This window comes from Hyperolius riggenbachi, chromosome 8 (assembly GCF_040937935.1).
Source record: "Hyperolius riggenbachi isolate aHypRig1 chromosome 8, aHypRig1.pri, whole genome shotgun sequence".
Taxonomy (NCBI): domain Eukaryota; kingdom Metazoa; phylum Chordata; class Amphibia; order Anura; family Hyperoliidae; genus Hyperolius; species Hyperolius riggenbachi.
In genome coordinates, this window is record NC_090653.1 from 207,133,861 (window position 1) to 207,159,290 (window position 25,430).

Here is a 25,430-nt window from a genome sequence, read left to right on the forward strand (position 1 = left end):
AGAACAAGAGACCAGGGCTCTATCATTAAATTGTGTATAACCACAATCTTGCCACTGAAACAGCATAACAGGGAGGGGTTATTGAGCAATGTGAAATCACTTCCAGATACATATTTCCCAGGGCATTTATCAATATGCCTTCAATACAGTCTAAAATAATAATTTTCAGGCCAAACGCTGTGTGTATTTCTGGCCCACACACGCTTCCTGCTGCCGCCCTGCTCTGTTTGGCCATGATGCTGTGTCTGTCCTTCTCCCACATGGCCCCTCCTGCCCCACTGTAATTCGCCACAGCATTTATTGGATGGCGCACGCGAGTGACGCAACAGCCAGCAGGGATGAAGCAGGATGGCACGCACTCCTGCCCCGTGCAGCGTATTGTATGTCACCATTGATAGTTCATCAATATTCTATTAATTTTACTCACAGATGTTTTCTCATCTTATCTACAAAACACTGTTTCCGAACCTACCGAGATAAAAAGTAAGGGATGTATTAATGAATTTAAGTTAATTTAGAACCATTTCTTTTGAGAAAATTTTAAGGGTTGAAAGCTATTTTAGAAACAAATATGTCTCCTGTGAGGAATTTCAGAAGAAAAGCTTAGCCTGTATCAGGCTCTAGCTCTCTCTCCCTCCCTCCTCTCTTCCCTTTCTCCCCCCCCCCCCCCCCCCCGTGCATTACACTGAACAGGACGGCTATCCGTCCTGTTCTGCCTCTCATAGGCATCAGCCTATGAGAGGACAGCGATCCCCGGCCAATCAGAGATCTCGTACAGCGCTGTGGAAGACCGCAGCTCTGTACGCTTGTAAACAAAGGGGATTTCTTTCCCCTTTTGTTTACAAGCAGCCTGCTAGCCGTGATCAGCAGCTAGCAGGCTATTCACGGAACTCCGCTCCGTGAACGGGCAGGGAACGATCGTGCATGCGTGCGGCCTTTCCCTGGGAAATTGCAGCCCCAGGACTTGACGTCAATTGGCGTGAGGCGGTCTTCAAGTAGTTAAAGTGTATTCGAAGTTAGTAGAATAAATTAGTACGGGATATCAACTTGCATATTCCTCTCTCCGTCTCACCTTACAAATATGCAAAATTTTACACCAAAAAGATCTAAGGGAGCCAGAACATATTCCTAATATTGGTCAATTTATTGCATATGTCCAGTAAACTGGACATATGCAATAAATTGACCAATATTAGGAATAGGTTCTGGCTTTACTGGACATATGCAATAAATTGACCAATATTAGGAATAGGTTCTGGCTCCCTTAGATATTTTTGGTGTATTCGAAGTTAACTAATCGGGCATATCACAGTGATGACTGGTCTCACATATCATCCAATCCTGCAGAATCCGCACTTCCATTTTCAGACTATAAGGGGGCAGTCACCCCTGCACACCCTGATTTACCCAGCTTGATAGCTTTTGGATCATATCGAGCACAACAGAAGTGCAGAAAGTTTAAAAAAAGAATGTGGGGCACAAGTACACTTACCCCGACCATCTTCCGAATGCTTGTTGTCTTGTTGTCTGAGTCCCCTCTTCCCCCCACCCCTAGGGTGTTCATCCAGTACGTGAATGAGCAATTCTGAATGACTCACGTGTGAGTTCCAAACTGCACACGCCCAATTAAAGAAAACACTTGTGCACATCATCTTTCTTTTGTGAACGTGCACAGTTCAGAATCATGCACACTCAGATTAATCTTAAAGGGACAGAAATGGGGAACAGGAGGGACCCTGACTACAGCGAGCAGTCAGAAGATGTTCAGTAGCAGGTAATCTAGCTAGCCCACCAATTTATTCAAATTTTTTCCCCACTTCAGGAAACTTTCATATTTTCTTCACATCAGTCTGGCATGACATGCTATTGCCAACCTGTCACTCAAATCCCTACTGACTGTATATTAGCCTACCTCCCAATGTAATTTTTCCTTCGGGAAAATAACCCCATTCCTAAACTCCTGCCAAAAAGCAACCATCTTTCATAAATATAGCATCCACTTCTGTAAGTATCTAACAATCATTTTTCAGAATGTACAGCTGTCAGTTTGCTTTGCACTCAGAAGCTCCTTGCTATAAATTATCCTTGTTGCCCACAGTCAGAGATAAAACACCAATCTCTAGGCAGCCCAAAATCTCAGTGCAACTCAAAACGAACATTAATAAGACTCCCAGTCAGGGACATTGCTAGGATCCTAAGAGATCCGGGGCACTTTTGGGCACTCCAGCCGAAAATGGGTGTGGCCATGCACCATAATGGGGGTCTTATCATGGGTGGAGCCAAATTTACATGATCTTAACAGCGGTCTAAGTAGCATGCTGGGTGCTGTGTGGTGCCATGTTGGGTGCAGTGGCTCTATGCTGGGTGCTTTGGTGCCTCTATGGGGCATACTGTGTGCTGTGGTGCTTCTATGGGGCATGCTGGGTGTTGTAGTGACATGCTGAAAGCTGTGGATTCTTCATAGGGAGCATCCATAGTTGTGTGTCCTCACTGTTCTTTCCCTCGGACCCCCTCCCCCCCCCCCTTCCCAGAAGAGTAGCACTGGAGAAACTACTCATCTCCTCCATCTACTCTCCAAGTCTGGAGAGATCCTCTGTAGCTGGCGATTCGCCCTCTAGCATCCGAGAATAAGGTGCTGGGAGCTCTAATGTCTGATTACTTTCCAGACACTAAGTGGAGAAGCCCAGCAGAGATGTCTGCAGAACCTGGAGACCAAGTGGCCAGAGATAAGTACTGCTGCCCACTGCCTGGGGGACATCCAGGACACCCAAGAATAGATCCGGGGCATGTGCCACTGATCTTTGGGGCTAGCAATGCCCCTGCTCCCAGTAGCAATGCCCCTGCTCCCAGTAGTAAAAATGAGTTCCTTCTTGAGATGTACAATAATGTGACTAATCTATTGGAGCAGAGAGGAAATTTTGCCTGCAGTTATGTTTTAAATATTGTTACCCCTGTAACTTTGCTATTTTTTTTTTTTTATTCTGCTTTGAACTTTCCCCACATTTTAGAGCTCCAACACATTTTCACATGAAGTCTTGAGAATATCACACCAGTAATGCAATCTAAGGATGCAATTACAAACTACAGAGAAAGGATTATCAGACATAAGACATACAAGGCATCTTGAGAAGAAAACGAGAGGATTACAGGGACACCAGCAATCATATTCTAGTACGTAAATTCAACCAGTGTGCTTAATTACAGTGCTGAAGTAAACTGAACATAATCCACAGGAAGACAAATTAATCAGAGCTGGATTTCATCTCTTCCCTGCCTAAGGTCTCAACGCATGGTATGGGTCTCGGGGGGAACTGATGCTGGGTCTAGGGTACCTGAAGTTTTTACAGTCAAAAAGTAGGTTTTGAAATAAAAAAAAAAACATAATATACAAATAAACAAAAGTGAATAGGAATGTTCAGATAATTAAAATTATAAGTAACCAAAAACCCCTAAAATATAGATCCTGTCTATCATGGTCCCCTGGTTTCATCAGGCTCCCCTGCTATGCACATCGCTGCCAACCATTCGTGGCACACACGGGGTACGGCCGTCGCCGCAACCACGTGGCACGCGCGTGTTGCGGCGACGGTTCGCCCGTGTGTATGACGCGCGCGCCCCGAACCGTCGCCCGTCGGAGCTGTCGCCAGGCGATTGACATGTTCAATCGCCGGCTACAGCTGTAGCCGCAACCTCGCCGGAACTGTCGCTAGTCCCGCATGTGTATGCGGGCTAGCGACAGCTACCCACACACAGCACACGGAGCTTCCGGTGGGGGGGGAGGAACCTCGGCGACAGCTTACGCCGCATCGCTAATCCCTCTGCTGCCATGTGGATGCAGAGGGACTTGGCGACGAGCTGTCGCCGAGCTGTCGCGCACACGCTCCCGTGTGCTAGCGACATCTACAATTTTCCCCCCGTGAGTACTTAGCTTAGACTGGAATGACCGGTGCAGGAGCTCTCTTCCTTCGGCACATGCTCCGTCCCACTCTGTGCTCCCTGCATCTCAGCACTCCTGCCCAGCTGTGTACATCAGCTACAACCAGGAATGTTCAGGGCACTAATAATGCAAAAAATGTTTTTTGTTTTTTTAAATAATGATATAATAATATGCATTATGTGAAAGAGAACTAAAACCAGTAACATAAGTACATTGCATAATTCGTCAAAGCCTAATTTAAGCACGCATGAATGAACATACTTATACTTTAAGGCTGAATAAGGGAGTGTAGTCCAATGTAGCAGTGAGTTAAAGTTAGTTAGCACCAGATGTAATTTATTTACACACTGGCTTCTTTTAGCCAATAATATCTGTCCATTTTAGCCAGATGTGATCAGTACTACATACCACATATATTCTACCTACCTCTAGGGCTTGGCAGGCTCTCATCCTCTTCATATCTCCCAGCTTTGTAGTAGGTGACACCTCTTATGACTACAGGCTGTTGCAGTGCCGGGGATCGGGGTCTCGGCGTTGGCTGAGATGAAGCTGGTTTGGCTTTGCTGTTGTCTTTTTTGGGTTTCTCTGTTTTCTGTGCTTTTTCCTTTGTGACTTTAGGTGGTGTTTTTTCACCAGAGTTCTTCTTGCCATTTACATACTTCGCATCCTTTGCTCCAGCTGTGTCCTGCAGGAGTTCAGAGCAATGTGTAAAACAAAAGATTATCTGTGAGGGGTTGCTAGGGAGTATTGTATTTTGCATCATAACTTTGAATCTCTACTTAACCGTAGTAATGTTCTTAACATACACTTACCAAAATGTTTAACAACCTGAGTATAGCTACATATTATACAGGAAAAGCTCAAAAAATTAGAATATTGTGCAAATGTCCATCTATTTCAGTAGTTCGACTTAAAAGGTGAAACTAATATCTGAAATAGGCACCCTTTGCAGGTGTTTTGGATTAATTAGCTGATTAGAGTCTGACACTTTGAGCCTAGAATATTGAACATTTTCACAATATTCTAATGGTCTGAAATTATGATTTGGGGGTTTTCATAAACTGTAAGCCATAATCATCAAAATTATAACAAACAAAGACTTAAATATCTCCCTTTGCATATAGTGAGTCTATTTCACATGTTAGTTTCACCTTTTAAGTTGAATTACTAAAATAAATGCATTCTATTATAATTTTTCGAGTTTCATATGTATACCTGTGGCCCAATATAAAGCCAGTGGTGCTCTGCAGTTTTCTGTACAATTTGTTGTTATTGCATTCACTACTGGCACAGTCGTACTGCTAAAACCTCATAGCGTTTAAAAAAAACAAAGTTATCAAAGCAATCTTATACATAATTTTGTAGCTGTATATTCGTCAGGTATTAAAGCAATAAAAAATGATTGTGTTATTGGAAGCTTTATTGAAACCAAACATCCTGAGGATGTAATGAGGTGCACATGGCACATAGAGTCTGCTCTTTTCTCCGTAAGGGCCTCTAAAAGTTTGCTTACTGTTAGGAGTTTGCCAAGTACAACCTTGCCTTGCCAAAACTGAAGATATCTGCATGTTTTACCATTTAAAGAAGCAAACTGTAACACCCATAATGGGAAAGTGATTGAATATGCAAATCATAATTTCAGAAAAGCAGGTATAGATTCAGAACGGCTAGTCTATAGAAAATCTATAGCTTATTAATTTTACAGAGCAGTGTATTTCAATTGGCAGAGGATTAGTTCATATTATTGGCTTAGTCAATGGAAGGTATGGATTGATATGGCTGTAAGCGAAGGAGTCCGCCAGGAGAAAAGCGCAATATAAATGTTCTGTGTTTGTTGTTTTGTTTGTTTGTTATGAGAATTGATTACTGTACTACCCCACACTGTGGACAAAAGTGATTGGCAAATCTCAAGTCCCTACTGATTGTCTCCTCCACCTCTCCTCCCACTCCTCTGATGCTGCCCCCCGTGTCAATTCCTCCACTGTCTACCAATCACCCAAAGGATCCATGTCCAACTCCTATCACTATCATTCAAAGCTTTACATAGGCTATCCCTTCCAGACATCTCCTTATTAATGTCCAGATATCACCCCTGCTGGAACCTTCGCTCCTACTAAGAGACCCTCTTGTTGTCCAGCTTGATTATCTACTCTAAATCTCGCATCCAGGACTTCTCACGAGTGTCACCTCTCCTTTGGAACTCTCTACCACAGCCTATTCATCATGCTCCAAGCCTGAACATTTTTAAATGTATCCTCAAAACACACCTTTTCAGGCAAGCTTATTATTTTCTATAGCTAAAACTTAAAGCTCACTACCTCGTCTAGTAACTCTGCTAACCCTTTTGTTTACTCCCCCAGTGTCTCAACCCCACTACCCTCTAGATTGTAAGCTCGCAAAGCCAGGGACCTCCCCCTTTTGTTTTCTGTTGCTGTGCAACTTATCAAATGATTATCTATCAGTATTGGTGATGTTATTCAAACTACACATCAGTTGAATGTATTGGGACTTGTGTCACTGGTTGTACTGCTTGTACAGTATGTTGAGCTGCTCATATATCTATGCTCCCCATTGTTGTATGTTTTGCACGTTGTACAAGAATATGCTGGCGCTCTATAAATAAAATAAAAAAATGTTTTACAGGGTGCCCATTTATATAACAGGGAAGCAGAACCTCTAGGGAAGACATGGTGTTGCTATACAAAGCGTAGCATGACAGTTTCCTGTGTGAGTGGAAATGTCTCATTTGGATTAATTGGGCATCTGTATAAAAATTCAAAGAGTGTCACAAGTTTTTAAAAATGAAATTCCACCTTTGTTAGTAAAAATTCTATGACATGTATTGGTGACACAGAAGTTATTTCATAATTTAAGTACGGTATTTAAAATGATTAATAATAATAATGCTAACGTTGTATAGTGCTTTTCTCGGTTGAACTCAATGCGCTTGAGAGCAGCAGTCACTAAGGGTGTGCTCAATAGGTCACCCTGCAGTGTTAGGGAGTCTTACCCAAGGACTCTTTACTAAGTAGGTACAGGACTCGAACCATAGTCTCCTATGTCAGAGACGGTGCCCTTAAGGAGTGCACTATCCATTATTAAACGTTATCTTTCCATTTCACTTTGTAGCCAGAAAAACATATCTAAAAGGTTTTGGACTCTCAAATAGGAATATTTTAAAACATGAAATATTTGATTCTAATGCTCTGAGTAAAATACAGACTGCCCAATAACATTCCTCTTCCTGCATGTGTAATTAGAAGTACACAGCAGACTACATTACAACTCTGGAGGGGTATCATCGGTACTAATTAAAGAATACTGACTTTGCTGCCAGGAAGGCAGAGCTATGGCTGTGGCTATCTCAGCAGATACAGTTAAGGTAACAAATATGAAATACAGTTTGAAACATCCCTTGTGATGTATAGATCTGTACTTGGGGGCAAGTGAAGTGACTTCCTCGGGCGGCAGAAGTCTGGGGGCAGCACCAGGCAGAAAGAGGATGTGAAGAGAGTGTCTGGCCAACCCATACTGGGGGCAACTGTACCTGGCTAACATATACTAGGGGCAGCTGTAACTAGCTACCACTACTGGGGCCACCTATATCTGGCTACCTACCTATACTTAGGGTGTTTATTGGGGGTCTCACCGCAGCTATAACATGTGGTGCAAATTGTCAGGTGCTGTGCGCTCATTCCAATTGAGGTGGGTGGGTGGGGGGGGGGGGGGCGGCCATCCTCACAAGTTTGCCTCAGGCAGAAAAAAGTCTAGAACCGGCCCTGCTTGGAGGGGGGGCGGGGAGGGTAAACTTTCTATTTTCACCAGCAAGAGTGGAATATCAATTTTTTCAAGATATACAGTAATTCAGGAGCATATAGACCGGAATAATCACATTTATGAGGGTATATTAAATATCCCGTTAAGACAGTGAAAATGTTTTGGGATTTTGCTGTTCCTTAAGGACATTTGAGGAAGGACAGAAGCTCAATAATTCTGCTCTGCTTGTACTGTCATATTTAAAATAAATGCAACAATCTCATAAATTAGGTGCCCCTAAATTTTTCTTATCACTGGCCAATGCCATCCCCACAATGACAACAGAAACTGTAAGTTTAAATACAGAGATCCTCTAACCCCATTATGGTGTACTATCGGTCCTGGTTCTGTGTTTGTCCGCATGCTAGTGTTATCACATCTTCTGTTAGGTCCAGAGATGCATCTAAAATGAATAGGGACCCTAGAAAAACTCTGATGGGGTCTGCCTCTGCTTATGGCTTCCCCCTCTCCCGGTATAGCCATGTGCTCTTGCTGAGCCACTTCCACTTCATACCCCCCTCCCCCAAGTATTGCCAGTGGGGGTGAGCAGGGGATTTCTGGGGAGGAAATAAGAAACCGTGAATTAAATCAGTAGATATTTTCCTATTTTATTTAGGAAATAAAGTAGTTCCATTTTTTTTTACCAAACATTTTCTTGTAGATAATTCACAGAAAAAGATGTTGTATTAACAATGTTCTATTACATATAAAAATACCTGTGCCCGAACTCAGGCTTTAAGGATAATTATACCAAAAGAAAGTGAAGAAAAACAAAACTGAGGATAATTGTAGCAACCATGACCATCTACTCTGCAGCTAAAAATGTCATGGTTTCTTAATGGTCGTCAACAATGATTAATGCTGTCTTTATATACATTTGTGGAATGACTGACTCAGTGTTCTAATGTATGGTTCATGACAGTGTATTAATGAATCTTATTGTTCTGGTGTCACTCCTATTCAGTCACTCAGACACTGTGTAGACATGAATACTTCAGTGAGATCATAGCTTTCACTCATGATCAGCCTACATTATATATCTGTAACACTCTCCAGCAAATGCCAGTTTCCTTTCAGGCTTTATATCCCAGTCTCCGACACGATCTTCACCTATAGACAAGCTCCCGCTTGAACAGGAGACTGGATGCATCTGCCCAACTATGGTTGTCCCAGGACTTGTGGTGCAAGATATAGGGTCTGAGGCAGAGGAAACCAACAAGGTACCAGAAGGTCAAACACAAAGTCCAGGAACCAGGCCAGAGGTCAATATCAAGGATCATACTGAGGATCAGATGACTGTCAGTTCAGGAGACAAACAAATCCAAGGTCAATAGGCAAACCAAGGGTCATACATGATAAATACACCACCAATGGATAATCCAAGGGTCAGGCAAAGATGTAGTCGAGCAAAGCAGAGGTCTAGACAGGCAGCAATTCAAACAAAGGTCAAGCAGAGGGTAATAACAAGTAGCTGTAATCAAGAACACACCCAGCATTATAGCACTACAAACTATACGCTATCACGGACAGAGGAAAATTTATTAGGACAGGGAACCAATCAAGTGGGACACCGATCTCAGGAGCCCATAGGCTGAACAGTAACACCAAAATTCGCAAAACTTGGTTTGCATTTTGTGACAATTTTAATTTTTCACTATATTGGACTCAATTAAAACACAGCAAAAAAATGCAACAGAACTACGAACAGCTCCTTAGCTACGCCACTGCCCACAGAGTCACATCAACCTGACTTTGGTTCCCCCCAGGCCATAATAAATCATACAGGCAAGTAACCTAGTCAAACAGTTTTAAAGTGATACTTAATCTTTTGAAGACCGATGCAAGTAAATCCTACGCCATTTCCACTCCAGACGCAATCGTGCACACCTGAGAGGGGAGATTAAGCTGTCATATGACAGCTGACATCTCCCCTTACTGACCAGGTGCCATGGCGTATGGCTCATGGTCACGTGATCACTAAGATCGCCGGCGAATCATAGTGATCCCTGTTACTGATGCAGCGGTAGGGGGGCGGGGAAGAAGAGGATCCACTCACCTTCCTGCCATTCCCCTGGCGATCGCGCTCCCCTCCGCTCTGGCCGGCATCCCCGCTTGCTCTGACGTAGGTGCCGGGTCCCGACTTGATGATTATTATTACTTGAGGATTATGAGTGAGCAACGATTGCACAGCAGGTAGCTCTAGCGACTTAACATTATCACAGGTAATGAGCTACTGCCGCCTTCAGCCTTAAATAGTCCAGGCCTCCAAATAGTCCAGGCCTCTAATCAGGAGGCCTCAGTGCAGTAGCTGGCCAATAAACACTAGACCCGCCTGCAGCGACTGACTCAGAATAGTCAGTCACTCCTCGACTCACGGATGGCACCGAAGAGGACTGTAGACATTTCAGGGTTAATACTCTAAAGGTGGCAACACACCATACAAAAAGAAATGATCAAATTTTACGGCAATTCAATAAAAACGATCAGGTGTCCTAAACAATCAAAAGCTTTTTTCTTTTTTTTTTTCATTTGTTTGAGAAATCTGAATTTCTTTTTTTTATTTGATAAAACAAGATCAGGTGTGTTGGATTTTTCTGATCAATTTTTAGGAATATTGAACGGTGTAGGGTAGATTGTCAATTACTTGATGTACAGACCCAAGCAATTTTTTCTGAGTTTTCAATCCTTTTTTTCATAATTGGGGAAACATTGAACAAAGGTGTGTGGTACATTGGTCAGATTTTTGAAATGTTACAATCAGTAAGAAAAATTGATTGCAATTCTTGAATTGAAAAGATATTTAGAAAATTGTATGGTGTGTGGCCACCTTAAAGTAAACCTAAAGGCAACCAAAAAAAATGATATTAACCTCCCTAGCGTTCTGGACGAACTCAGCTCGTCCAGCAAAAACTTGCTGAAAGTGTTTTGGACGAGCTGAGCTCGTCAATCCCGCCAGGGAGATTTCCTGTTTCTCTGCACCGCCCGCTGCAATTTTCCCTCATCAGAGGGATTACCCAGGATGGCTGGATGCCTGACTGTACGCTGTGGATAGCGATCTGTGCTACCCCCAGCATACAGAACAAGCATCCAGCCACCCTGGGGAATCCCTGTGCAGCTGGCGGGGCAGAGAATGTGCTGCGTGCAAGGATTCCCCTTTGTATGTTGACGGGTGTCCGCTCTGTGCAGGGGGATTCCCTATACGGGCTGGTAGTCTGGCGGGGATCCCCTCTGTGCAGCAGGGGGGGGGGGGAGTCCCCATTCTATGCTGGCTGGTAGTGGCCGGTGGGGACCCCCCCTTCTGGGTGGGGGGGGGTGTCCCCATCCTTTGCAGGCTGTGAGTGGCCGGTGGGGACCACCCTTCTGGGTGGGGGGGGTGTCCCCGTCCTTTGCAGGCTGTGAGTGGCCGGTTGGGACCCCCCTTCTGGGCGGGGGGGGGGGTGTCCCCGTCCCCGTTCTATGTGGGCTGTGGGTGGCCTTTCCCTCCTCCCTCCCATCCCCCGTGCAAGCCTTCCCCCTGAACCCCTTCCCTCGGTATGAGTCCTGTTCTACTCACCCAGGCTGTCTCCAGCGGCGGCGGCAGAATCCCTTCTTCCTCCATCCCCGAAGTCTCATGCTCTGTGTAATTACCGCTACGAGGCTTGGTGACGTCACCGAGCCTCGTAGCGATAACGTCACAGGCCGGGACTTCGGGGATGGAGGAAGAAGGGATTCTGCCGCCGCCGCTGGAGACAGCCTGGGTGAGTAGAACAGGACTCATACCGAGGGAAGGGGTTCAGGGGGAAGGGGGGGACTTGCACGGGGGATGGGAGGGGGGAGGGAAAGGCCACCCACAGCCCACATAGAATGGGGACACCCCCCCCCCCCGCCCAGAAGGGGGGTCCCCACCGGCCACTCACAGCCTGCAAAGGATGGGGACACCCCCCCCACCCAGAAGGGGGGGTCCCCACCGGCCACCCACAGCCCGCAAAGGACGGGGACACCCCCCTCCCGCCCAGAAGGGGGGTCCCCACCGGCCACTACCAGCCAGCATAGAACGGGGACACCCCACAGCCTGCAAAGGACGGGCCCCCTCCCTGCCCAGAAGGGGGGTCCCCACCGGCCACCAACAGCCTAAAAAGAACAGGGACACTCCCCCCACCCCCAGAAGGGGGGTCCCCACCAGCCGCACACAGCCTGGGGGAAGGTGTTGGGGGGGTGGGGTAGCTTGGCACCCCATTACTGGTTACACTACACCTGGCACCCCATAACTGGCTACACTACACCTGGCACCCTATACCTGGCACCCTATACCTGGCTACACACCTGGCTACCCTGACATCTGGCTACATGTGGCTCCCTATACACCTGGCTACACATCTGGGTATTATACTCACCATTGGCGTGCTGATCCCTCGTCGCGTACCTTCTTCCATGTCCCTGTGCGGATTTTGCTTCTCCCTCAGCGATGACATGTCCCCCGGTGATCAGCGTTGATGAAACCAGGGTCACACAGCGTCATCAACATCTCGCAGTAAACACTTTTAGTTGAATTCAATACAATAACCTGTATTGAATTTAATATAAAAAAAAATGATTGCAAAAAAAAAAAAAAAAGGTTGAAAATGATTGGAAATTAATTGAACCACTTCTTGCACGGAAATCCTGGGGAAATAGAACGCCAGGGTGGCTACCTCACCTGGGGCTTCCCTCAGCCCCCTGCAGACGCCAGGAGGCCGCAATAGCAGCATAGGGGGTGATATACAGGCTGGGAACGCGAACAATCACTCGCGTTCCCATGCCTGTCGGCCGGTGACGGCCAAACCGGAAGTGTTCGCCGGCGGGTCCTGGGCCATCGGAGCGGGGCTGCGAGGGCACCGATCGTCTGCAGGGGGCTGAGGGAAGCCCCAGGTGAGTTAATCTCATTTTTTTTGGTTGCCTTTAGGTTCAACACTATGTACATACCTTCAATGTGTATTGCCTTAAATTATCATTTGTAAAAGTCTCTACAGAAAAGATTTAAGCCCATATGCAATTCACTTTTTCTCCTGAGTTTTCTCCTAGGTGATATTTTCACACCTTGGCATAAAATGCCTTTTACACCACCAGCAAGCAAGAAAATACTCAGGATCATTTTGACAGTACTTTTTCACCTACCTTTAGTACTTTTTCAATTGCAGATTGCTGAAAAGTTAGTTAAAATAGAAGATGAAAAATGATTTCCTAGGAGAAAACTTTGGAGATAAAGTGAATTGCATAAGGGCCTTAAGGGGGCCATACACTAGGCGACCAACCAACCAACCAAATTGGTGCTGCCAAGTGCATGCCCGACCGACAAAGCGACCAATTTCGGGACAGAAATTGGCCGCACGGTTGAGCGCACATGCTGGAAAATTTTGGGCTGAGGTTGGTTGGTCGGGTGCGCAGCGGTACGGCGGCCGATTTGCGTACGAGCGACGAGACGACGAAACCCCCGCCATGTATAAATGTATGAAGTGTGTAGTGCATTTACACATTACCTGTCCGGTGTCAGCCTCCACGCGGTTTCCGTCCATCTCGCCGGTTCCGCACACGTGCCGGCTAGCGTGTATGCGGCTTACCCGGTGAGACGGACGGATGGACCCGGCGAGCTGCTTCAGAACAGGTAATGTATACTGTAAATGCACTACATAATTTACATACATTTATACATTTTGGGGGCAGCGGCGGGGCGGACGCGGCGGCTCAGCTGATTCCCAGATTTCATGCTGAAATCGGATGGGAATCGGCCTGTAGTGTATGGGCAGATTCGATTAGAGACATATTTCTCTCTAATCAGATTCGATTAGAGATAAATGTGTCTCTTGGTCGAATCTGCCCATATTCGTTCTAGTGTATGGGCACCTTTAGTGTGATTCATGTGTCCCCTGATGTCACTTATTTTGTAGTCCCTGCAGTGGGCGGGTCTTTTTTTCCGGTCAGCAGTGACCTGAGCAGTGTGCGTATATGCATCAATGTTTTCTAAATAGTCACCTGAAATGGTCATGATCAATCACCAGATCATCATCATCATCATCAGAGATTGTTAAAGTGTTTATAGCTTAATACCTATAAAAAAAAAAAAAAAACAGCCTGCCCACAGAAACCAGCCGGCTTAAGCCATATTTCCACATTCGTGCTGCATGCAACACATGTGGCTATCGCAACGCATGGCACTGCATAGTTACACGACTCTCCCCAATGCGGTTGCGATCCCATTCATCTATGATGAATGGAATTGGACCGTAAATGCACAAAAATGCATGCAACCATGCATTGAAAATCTGCTGTGAATCTCAAGAGCATGGATGGGGATATCAGACAGCACAGTCTATGCACTTCTGATGCTCCTGAGGATCGCAACATATCGTGTTACCGAAAATTCGGCTGAAATTGTGCAAGTGGAAACAATGCCATTTCTTTTGTTACAGCAGGAATGAAAAGAAAACTCACAAGCAGCTGGCATCTAGGAATAAAATCTTTAGTGTTCTACCCAGAAACAGTTTTTCAGAAGGGTGGGATGAAGTGTTTTAAAAGAAGGATGATGTGCAGAATTATAAGGTCTAGCAGTAAAGCGTAATTATAACTTTTGATAAATGTGTTTTTTCAAGTTTTACAGCTCCCTTGAAAATGCGTTAATACTTGTTTTTTTTTTGTACAATGCGTTGGATGCTCTCTGCAATATAAGATGCAATAACTCACCCAAGAACTATTTCATGTAGTGTCACTAAACTGGACAATTTAGCAAAAGGCTCTCAGTATTGCAATGTAGCAGATCAGGAACAGGTAATCAAGTAGACATGGTCCCATTTAACCTCTCCACCAGAACACCCCATTATATTACAGTTAGGAAATCTCAGGGCCCAGGAACGCTAACCTGTTCCATGGACTTCTTTCCTGACATCACGTATCCTACCAGGGCCCATATGTAATTCACTTTTTCTCCTGAGTTTTCTCCAAGGTGATATTTTTAAACTTGTTGATAAAATGCATTTGAAAACACAAACATGCAAGAAAACACTCAAAATAATTTTGATAGTACTTTTTCCATCTGCATTTTGGTACTTTTTCAATTACAAAGTGCTGAAAACTTATTTTAAATATAAGATGAAAAATTATCTCTTAGGAGAAAACTCAGGAGAAAAGGTGAATTGCATATGGGCCTTGAGCACATGTCTGGGGAGAATCCCTATTTAGAAACATCAAAAAAGGACAGAGCCGTATTTACTGCTATAGACCGGGACTTTATTGTGGGGACTTTTTTTAGTCTTTCTTTTTTCACACAACAAGCAAGAGTGGACCAAAGCTGACAGGCGGCGCCACTTTTTCCAGTCTGTGATACAAGTACCGCTGTTAAACATTTATGAGTGACTGGGGTGGGGTTGAATGGGAAGCCCCTCCTCTCTCAGTCAACCTAACTGAGTAAATAATCAAGCAGCAAGCAGGTTCTGAGTTGAAGTGGGCACCAGGGAGCACCTCTAAAACTCAGCCTGTGCAAGTGATCAAGGACAGGGGATGCCCAAGGACCCAGCAAGCAATCAAGGTCTGATGAGGGGGAGAGGGGCACATTTTAACACTCCTGCCTTGGGCGCTGGAGGACTGTGTCTCAGCAATGTATATGATGTCCACTTTACAATTAAGAGAGTTTCTAATCAGTCTAATTTATTTGATTTAACCTTCTAATTACTGGCACTTGTGACCAATTTTTGGTATTTAGAATAACTACCGTAAAACAGTAAATCTGGTAAAAAAAATAAATAAAGAAATAATTGTCTATAAAAAGATGTAGGTGGATTTTCTGTAACAGTCTTACCTGCACTTTGTTTTCTGGCGCGTCCTTCTGAAGCAGCTGATACCCCAGATTGGAGATCTCCTTCTTGATGCTCATCATAATATCAGAGTAGTTATCATACTTCTTCATCTGATTGGACAGGCTCATCACACTCTCCTTCATGAAGTCATTTTCACGGGTTAAATTTGTCTTGATTGTCTAAAGTGAAGTAAATGGATTTGTTATTAAAAAGCATTACTCGTACATGCATTGGCATCTTACAGTATATTCAGGTTGTTTATGGGACAGTTATTGTAGCCTCTCTCTCATGTTATGTGATTTCACCCTCCACAAAAATTCAATAATCCAACCTCTATAGGAGTAGAGTGAAATAAAGTGGCTTTACTTTATTCATCTTTTCATGAAAATAGGGAACAGTTTACAGTGATTTATATACCTAGTGGTTTTACAGATGGGTCTTTAAAGTGTACCCAAGGCAGATTCAGGGGGAAGCAGATGGGACACAGGCATGTCCCCTGCTCAATGACAAGACAAGACAAATAACATTTATATCATGCTTTTCTCCTGGCAGATTCAAATCGCCGGAGCTGCAGCCACTAGGACGTGTGCTATAGGCAATATTAGTGTTAGAGAGTCTTGCCCAAGGTCTCCTACGAAATAGGTACTGGCTTACAGGAAGAGCAGAGATCTGAACCCTGGTTCCTGTGTCAGAGGCAGGGCCTTTAACCACTTGATGGCCCACCCTTTACCCCCCCTTAAGGACCAGCGCTGTTTTTAGTGATCTGTGCTGGGTGGGCTCTGCAGCCCCCAGCACAGATCAGGTAGCAGGCAGAGAGATCAGATTGCCCCCCTTTTTCCCCCCTATGGGGATGATGTGCAGGGGGGGTCTGATCTCTTCTGCCTGCCTGGGTGTTGTGGGGGGGGCACCTCAAAGCCCCCCTCCGCTGCGGAATTCCCCCCTCCCTCTCCTACCTGCTCCCCCCCCCCCCCCCCCCCGGTGATCGGGGCTGCACAGGACGCTATCCGTCCTGTGCAGCAAGTGACAGGCTGTCCCCTGTCACATGTCGGCGATCCCCGGCCGCTGATTGGCCGGGGATCGCCGATCTGCCTTACGGCGCTGCTGCAAAGGGTTGTTTGGTGGGGTGTGTGTAATTTTTATGTTTAACTAAGTGATGCTAGAGGACCTAGGAGAGGATAATCTCTCCCCAATCCATTTATCATAGACCGCATAAGTCCAGCATCATCTTTGCAAGATTTGTTGAGCAACTAGACAGCCAATTAACTTCTGATTTTTAAATATTTTATTAAATGTTAAGTTATAGTGATTCAGTAAACAGGATTTCTTGTAGTATTTGCAGTAAATTCAGGTTCTGTGTTCTTGCCTTTTGCACTGAGCATTCCCTGATACACTGTCCCTTATAACCATGCTTAGATTTAACACAACTTTTTGTAGAGTAGGTCCAGTCAGTTGGCACTGAAATAGCTTAATTGCACCTTCATCATAAAAAAACTGTTTTCTTTCCTATACTGGAAAATTGTTTCTGTTCTATGGGTATTTCAGTTACTGCAAAATTATACTAAAAAGCATGTTTCCTAACAACACTAATGACAAAAAGATTATTTTCACTGTTTTTTTTTTCTTCACTATTTTCTCTAGTCTTTAAATGTTAAATCACCAAAACCTACCGAAAGATTCAGAAGCAGGTATGGACATATTTACAGTATACTTTTAAGTCACGAGTTTAAAATTTGGAACAATACCATGCCATACACTCAACCTAATATACCCTGATGTGAACCTAATATACCCTGATGTGAACCTAATATACCCTAATGTGAACCTAAGATACCCTGATGTGAACCTAATATACCCTAATGTTAATCTTCACCTTCATTGCAGATTCAGTGCTACTAAGCTAACCCTCACACCAGTTTTGATGACACTGTGTGGGTTGGGTTAGGGTAAAGATCTTGCTTGAAGGACAACTGTAGTGAGAGGTATTTGGAGGCTGCCATATTTATTTCCGTTTAAGCAATACCAGCTGCCTGGCTATTCTGCAGATCATCTGCCTCTAATACATTTAGCTACAGACCCTGAACAAGCATGCAACAGATCAGGTGTTTCTGACATTATTGTCAGATCTGACAAGATTAGTTTCATGGTTGTTTCTGGTGTGATTCAGACACTACTGCAGCCAAATAGACTAGCAGGTCTGCCAGGAAACTGATATTGTTTAAAAGTAAATAAATATGGCAGCCTCCATATACATCTCACTACAAATGCCCTTTAAAGTCATTGAGAAGGGTAAAGGTTAGGTTGAAAGATCGAGGTTAAGAATTAGGGATTAGCAGTAGAGGTTTGGTTAGGGTTGAAAGATAGGTTTGCAGGTATGGTTAATATTTAGAATTAGAATCACATTTATATATTGAAGCTAAGAACTGGGTTTTAGTCAGAGGTTTAGGGGGCAAACCTGAAGTGAAAATACTTTTTTGAGGTAAGTCATTTTAATAGAACTATTAGGGCTGCATATACTTATTTTAGTTTTAAGGGCTCAGAATCTTGGTTTGAATTGCTGTTCAATATTGCTGTTCATTCAGCTTCTACAACGCGAAATGATGGCCTACTAAACTATAAATCAGCGTCCAACTATCAGGAATCTTACACAGACACACAGAAGTTTTATGACCTCTAATTAGTTATCAGTAGAGTTGTCAGTGAAGTCCAACTTCCCTGGTTGCAGAGCTAAGGCACTGGTAGGCCACTGCAATAAAAAAATATGAAAAGGGAAAACAGGCAACTTCTACATAGGATTGTGCTATATGTACATGCTTATATCATTAAGCCAAATGTCACTTCAGGTACACTTTAAAGGGACACTGTAGGAGGGTCGGGGGAAAATGAGTTGAACTTACCCGGGGCTTCTAATGGTCCCCCACAGACATCTTGTGGCCACGCAGCCACTCACCGATGCTCTGGCCCCGCCTCCGGTTCACTTCTGGAATTTCAGACTTTAAAGTCGGAAAACTACTGCACCTGCGATGCCGTGTCCTCGATCCCACTGATGTCACCAGGAGCAAACTGCGTAGGCCCAGTATGGTCTGTGTCTGCGCAGTACGCTCCTGGTGGCATCAGCCGGAGCGAGGACACGGCAACACAGGCGCAGTGGTTTTCAGACTTTAAAGTCTGAAATTCCAGAAGTGAACCGGAGGCGGGGCCAGAGCATCGGTGAGTGGCTGCGCGGCCACAGGATGTCTGTGGGGGACAGTTAGAAGCCCCGGGTAAGTTCAACTAATTTTCCCCCGACCCCCTACAGTATTCCTTTAAGATGTTTACACAGCACCCAATTACACTTTTTGGTGGTTTATTATGTGAAGGGAAACCAACAAAACTTCAAAAACTTCAAAAAGTCATATACCTCAAATGTGTATGAGAACATTCTGAATAACAGTGGAAAAAACAAGATTTGCCCTAGAATGTAAGTATTACCACCAATGAAGGGTTCTAAAAATACTACTGATCACTGCAACTAATGTAAACAAAGCCTCACTGTAGTCACTACCAGCACATACATTTACCTTCATCTTTTCAAAGATTATTTTTTTTTGTCAATTATTTTAGTCACTAAATTCAAAATCATGTCAAACATTCATCCCCACCGCTCCTTTCCTCACAGTTGTTTGTTTTATAAAAACCACACAAGGCTTTTAATAAAATATCTAATAAAGTAAAAAAGATGCTTGTAGCCTAAAGCAACAAATCAGTCTATGTCTGAATCTCCCAAAACAGTGTGTAAGCATTGCACAACATTAATAATTCTCCCTAACCACTAAAAATAACAAGACGTACTATTATCTCGGTTAACCATGTGTGTACCATGTGACCGCTTTGAAATATTCTGCTTGGGAAAGACTAATGCTGGGCTGGGCATGCCCAAAGAATGCCTGAAAACAGTCCTCCTTTGAGTTCACTAATAAGCGCCACCTGATGAAGGATGGAACTTTTCACAGTGCATAAGCAGAATTCTGTTACACAATGGGACTAATTTATCAAGACAAGTGTAGGCAACATGGAAGTATAAGTGAATGAGTTGCTTGGGGACAGCAAGTTTCAGTTGTTGAATGAAACACAGAGTCAGAATAGTTGCCGTGGGCAACGGGTTTACACTTCCTTCAACCTTCTCTGCTGGTCGAAGGTGGGGGCGGGGGGAGGTATGATTGCTGTGCTGCCATTGGTTCCCTGGGGCCAGATGGGCATGTCTTCTTACATGGGTGTCTGTTATACCAATGGTATACCGATCCTTTGTCGATTGCTTTGTTCTTCCATTTGGCTGAGAATGATACATTCTCCTATATAGTAGCTTTTATTAGTCTATTTATACAAGCTAGTAAAGGGCTATTTTCACACAAAATGTTTTTTTTTTTCAATACTAACCAATTTAATACTGAACTAAAGCCATGAAAGAGAAAACAAAATTAAACTACAAGATATACAGAAAAGGTAGACTTTTTATTTATTATTATTATTTAGTATTTATATAGGGATGACAACTTGCATAGCGCTGTACAGAGTATATAGTCTAGTTAATAACTGTCCCTCTGAGGGCCTCACAATCAAGAGTGCTATCAACTACCCCACATGCTGCCTTTCTCACACCAGAGTGGTAGCAGTAGAGTGTGGGGGAATCCTTTGTAATAACTCAAAGCATGCTGTGCAGTCCCAGACAACATGCACATTTACATTTGTGGTAAAGCTTACTTTTTATGTACTGCATTGCACGAGTAGCACATAATGTGACTTTTCCCTTCTGGTGTGTGAACCTGTTTTTACACTCCTCAATGTAAAACTAGCCTAATCAGCTAATCCATGGCTACGTAATACTACTATATGGCATGCATCACACATCTGTCAAAAAACTACTCCCTGGGGGGCACACATGGCTCCTTAATACTACTATCTATATGGCCATCTAGTACTGCTATATGGGGGTCCTTGCATGGCTACCTCCTAATACTGATATCTGTGGGTACAACTGCTACTTAATACTGATATTTTGTGGGCACAGTGGCTACATGGTATTTATATCTGGGGGCAAACATGGTTCCCTAATTCTGATATCTAGGGGCACAAGGTGTATAGATGGCCATTCAGGACAATAGGCATACATCAGTGACTGTTGAAGGCATTGTACAGAAGTCATTACATCACTAACTCAGAGAAAATGTGCACAATTCAGTTATTGTTCTCTACTGTTACATGTTCTAGTGCAGGACAGCCAATCAACTAGTTTTCTTTAAAAGGAAATAAATATGGCAGCTTCCATATCCCTCTCAATTTAGGTGTCCTTTTAATTAAAATAGTGCTATGCAGACATTTTTCCTAACAATAAAATCTCCACTTATCCTGGGAGTGTAATCTGCTTTCGAAAATGAAAGCCCCTAGCTTGCAATCTTTTAACTAGAGCTGCTCACATCCGGATCCGGGAGATACCCGGATAGTTGCTATCCGGTGTAATGTCAGAATGGGCAGCCTGGAAGCTCCCTTACGCGCTGAGTATCACGCATGCTCAGTGGGAAGTTAGACATTATTTTCCTGATTTATCTCCGCTTCCGCAGCACGTAGACTCCCGAAATTTTCAGGGTAGGGAGGGGACCCCCCGAACTAGCTCTGTGCCGAATTGCAGCCCCCAAGCTCTGCTGGTTCCTAAGACTGATTACAGCAAACCTATCTTGGGAATCAGGGGAGCTCGGGGGCTGCAATGCGGCACAGAGCTCGATCACAGAGCTCCCCTCCCTACCCTGAAAATTTCAGGAGTCTACGTGCTGCGGAAGCAGAGATATTTAGGACGTTTTACGTGGCTGCACAATTAAATGGGACGCAAGCTCCTACTGCGCATGCGGGGCTGCCCATTCTGACATTACACCGGATATTTCCCAGTTACCTGTGCAGGGTGGGGGGTTTAATCTTACCTGTCTGACGTCTTCTTCGTCCGTCCCTCGGCGCCTCCCACGATGCGCTTCACGCGCGTCACGGGATTACAAACACTTCCTCCTTCAACCCGGAAGGAGGAAGTGTCTGTAATCACGTGACCGCTGCTTGGACCGCATCGTGGGAGGCGCTGAGGGACGGACCGAAGAAGACGTCAGACAGGTAAGATTGACCCCCATCCGCACAGGTAACTGGGAGATATCCGGATAGAACTATCCGGATGTCTCCCGGATCCGGATTTGAGCAGCTCTACTTTTAACCAAGAGCTGTGTTACATAAGCAGCTGGAACCTAATTGATCAGCTAGACTGATAGGTTTCATATTCTAAACAAACATGTTTTAACAAATGTTTTCATATTAAGCAGAGGTGTATCTATATGCAGTGTTAGTGTGCCGGAAAACTTCAGTTTCACATTAAAACATGAAAGATATTAAAAAATGAATCAAAATTCATTTGATAAGAACAAGCCTTGAGGGTGTTCACAGGCTAGATAGGATACAGTATATACAAGTGATCCATATTCATTCATTAGGAGAAAGAATGCCAGAGGTGGTACATTGTGCTCTTGTGAAGATTATATCTGAACAATTAATAATAATCTTGCTTAAAGAGGAACGTTACCAAAAAATAGTAGTAGGGGGGAAAAAATCAATAAAAACACTGAAAAGTGAGAAGTTAAAAAATAAAAGAGAGATCTAGAAATAATTGACACTTGCCATGTAATTTGTTTATGTTGTTCGATCCACAATGAACCAGCACATCTTTACTACTGGCAGACAAGAAATAAATTAGACAGCATCAACTGTCACTATATATAATCACAACAACTAACAATGTGATAGGCTAAAAAGGTTTTTTTTATAGATAAACATATGCCCAGAGGGAGATAATGGTTGCTTGGTAGTTGCAAATGGCTGTTATTGCCTAACAATGCAACAAGGTTTCATCGAAAAGAAACATGGCAATGGTCCTGACATCACACTGTGGGAGGGATTTCACCACAATATCAGCCTTACAGACCCCCAGATGATCTATTCGAGAAAAGGTGAAGCCATCTCATGGGAAAGGGGGTTTCAGCTACTGATTGGCATGTTGAACCGGCATGAACATACCTCTGTGCTTAGCTTTGGTAGCTTTACCACGTGTCAGCAGGGGTGTATTTAGGGTTTGGGCTCCCCTAGGCACCCCAAACCTATGGCGCCCCCCCCCCTCGAGGACCCGCCCATGGCACCGGCCCACGGGTGCCTCTTAATAGATACGTCCCTGCGTGTCAGGTGTGTTTTAAAGTGCTAAATAATACAGTGAGAAAAATGAAAGTCTGTCAGTCCTTTGTTCACACAGTAAAGATTTAGGGATTTAGCAAGAGCCATTGCTTCCATATTAGCTGCCAATGGGACCTGAAGCGAAACAGTGGTCTGTTCTTGACTCTTACTGTTTTTTTTTATATTATCTGCTATTGTGGTGGTGGTGGTAACTGCACATTGTCTGGCGGGTTCATTCAGGTGGCGATTGTCTATGTGCTGCCACGTCCATGCAGCCACTGGGTAAAGGGAAGTATGTCTAGGGAGAGGGTTCATTTCAAATGTTACGTATGGGGCCCTCTAATTTGTAGTGAAATAGAACTTTATACGTCTGTTAACGAACCTGATCAACAAAGAGAAAGCAGATAACCAGAATAAGGTTTTCTCATTCATGGAATCCGCTTTCCTGTTATGAAAACACTTCAAGTTTTATTCCATCGCTGACAAATCTGTTGGTATCTCTCCTAAGTGTGATATGTTCAAAGTACACATGCAGGATCCCAGTGTCTGGCAGGCTGTAGCTAAGAGGCACAACCTTACTTGTGAAATATGTTCACCACCTGTGCTAAATGCTTCTTCTGAAATTTGTTTAGCGCTAAGGGGTACAGAAATTCCAGGCAAGGCACACATGTTCACTTTCCTAGAGAACTAAAGGGAACGAGGAAAGCCAGACTAATGTCTTAGCAAACAGCAACTCACCCACCCTGGAAGCCAAGTACATTGTTTCAGAGATGATCATGACCATTAAGACATTTTTAACATCATGTATATGCAGTATCTGGTACAGAACTTCCTTAGAGCAAGGAAAGTCAGGTTAGCAAAGATAAATAATTGAAAACGCAGAATAGCAGAATACTTGGCAGACCTAACACTTTGTCAGTTTACTTCAACCTGACTGCAATTCTGGACTCCTTTCTTGCCCTTTGTGGCTGTTGATCAGCCTGGGAATTGGTCCAGAGGTCATGTATGATAAGGGGAGGGGGCTTGTCCTAGGACAGAAGGAGCATGGCAGGGACAGGAGAAGGTTAGGTATGATAGATACACCAGACCTTTTGTAATGAAAAAAATTACATTTTAGCTTTTCATAGCAGTTTGCAGTCATCCATAATTTCTGGACACGACAGAAAATTCAACATAAGCTTAACCATGGCAACAGCCTTTAACTCCATGTTCCCCGTAAAAAGTAAATGTTTCATCTGTCCAACTAAAAATCCTTAGCTTTCCTGCAAAGTGTCTCATTTAAATTGGCAGGGACTAAGAGAAAGAGGAATTCCCAAATGTCTCTTCACAGCCCATGTGCAGGCATAACTAACTGCGTTATTTCTCAGTATTTATTTCCACAGAAGCAGAAGCAGAGTTATAACAAAAAGAATAAGTGCAGCTAGCTGCAAGTAAATGCCAAATAACGGATGGAAAGACAAAAATTTCCCAGCATTGTAATGCAATTTTCCATTCCCTAGTCTGTACCACATCCTCAGTAGATTTCAGAAACACTGACATTTTCCTCGCTATGTTACATTGTACACATTCAAAGTCACATATCTCTCCATGAGTGCTGGGACACTAGGCTGGCTTATGGGTGCAACTCCACACTGCAGAATACTTTGTGTGTGATTAGATTGTGAGCTCCTCTGGGGGAAAGTTAGTGACAAGACTATGGCTTCAATTCATAAAGAGTTGTTCAATAAAAATCAGGTCTGTAAAATGCCGCAACCCGGACAAAACGGAATTTATGATCTTCCCACCCTGGCCATCCCTGACCCTCCCAGATGTGAATGTCACTGTTAACCACACTACCATTCGCCCTACCTCTCAAGCCCAGTATCTGGGTGTCACCCTGGACTCCGCATTCTCCTTCACCCCCCCACATCCAATACCTCACAAAGTCCTGCAACTTCCACCTTTGTAATATCTGCAAGATCCACCCTTTCCTGACCTCTGCCACCACCAAACTCCTCATCCATGCTCTCATAATTTACCGTCTTGACTACTGCAACGCCCTTCTGTCTGGTCTCCTTATGACCCGAATTGCCCATCTGCAGTCCGTATATTGCGGCAGCCAGAATTATCCACTCTTCCTATCGCTCCACCACAGCGGCTCCCTCTGTGAATCCCTCCACTGGCTTCTTATCTAGTACAGAATCAGATTCAAGATACTGTGTCTGGCCTACAAATCTGTCCACAAAACATGCCCAACCTACATTTCCAATCTTACCCAGAGGTACACACCTAGCCACTCACTCCGCTCCTCCAATGAACTTCGCCTGACTGCCCCCCGCATCACCCAATCCCATGTATGCCTCTAGGACTTCTCAAGAGCTGCTCCAACACTATGGAACTCCCTACCTCCCCCCATTAGGGTTTCCCCCTACTTCAACATCTTCAAGAAGGCCCTCAAAACTCACCTTTTTACACTGGCCTACCCCCCCTCACGAGTGCTCTAAACCCGCAGCTGAGCTCTGGTCCCCTACCTTTCATGTCCCTACCTCTCTTTCTAGATTGTAAGCCTTTGGGCAGGGTCCTCCTTCTTATGTCTCCTACCTGATCACGCACCTCCATTACCGTACACCCATCCTATGGATCTGAGTGAATTCGGCTTGCCT

The 25,430-nt window shown here is 44.2% G+C and overlaps 1 protein-coding gene across 1 annotated transcript in view; it reads right to left on the reverse strand.

Moving 5' to 3' along the window:
* The window catches only part of OLFML2A (olfactomedin like 2A), a 189,606-nt gene that overhangs the window by 51,341 nt on the left and 112,835 nt on the right, over positions 1–25,430 (reverse strand). Inside the window, exons 4-5 of the mRNA XM_068248127.1 lie at positions 15,561–15,737; positions 4,364–4,622 (exon numbers count right to left, since the gene is read on the reverse strand). Coding sequence (XP_068104228.1) covers positions 4,364–4,622; positions 15,561–15,737 — 436 coding nt within the window. The remainder of the gene's footprint in view (positions 1–4,363; positions 4,623–15,560; positions 15,738–25,430) is intronic.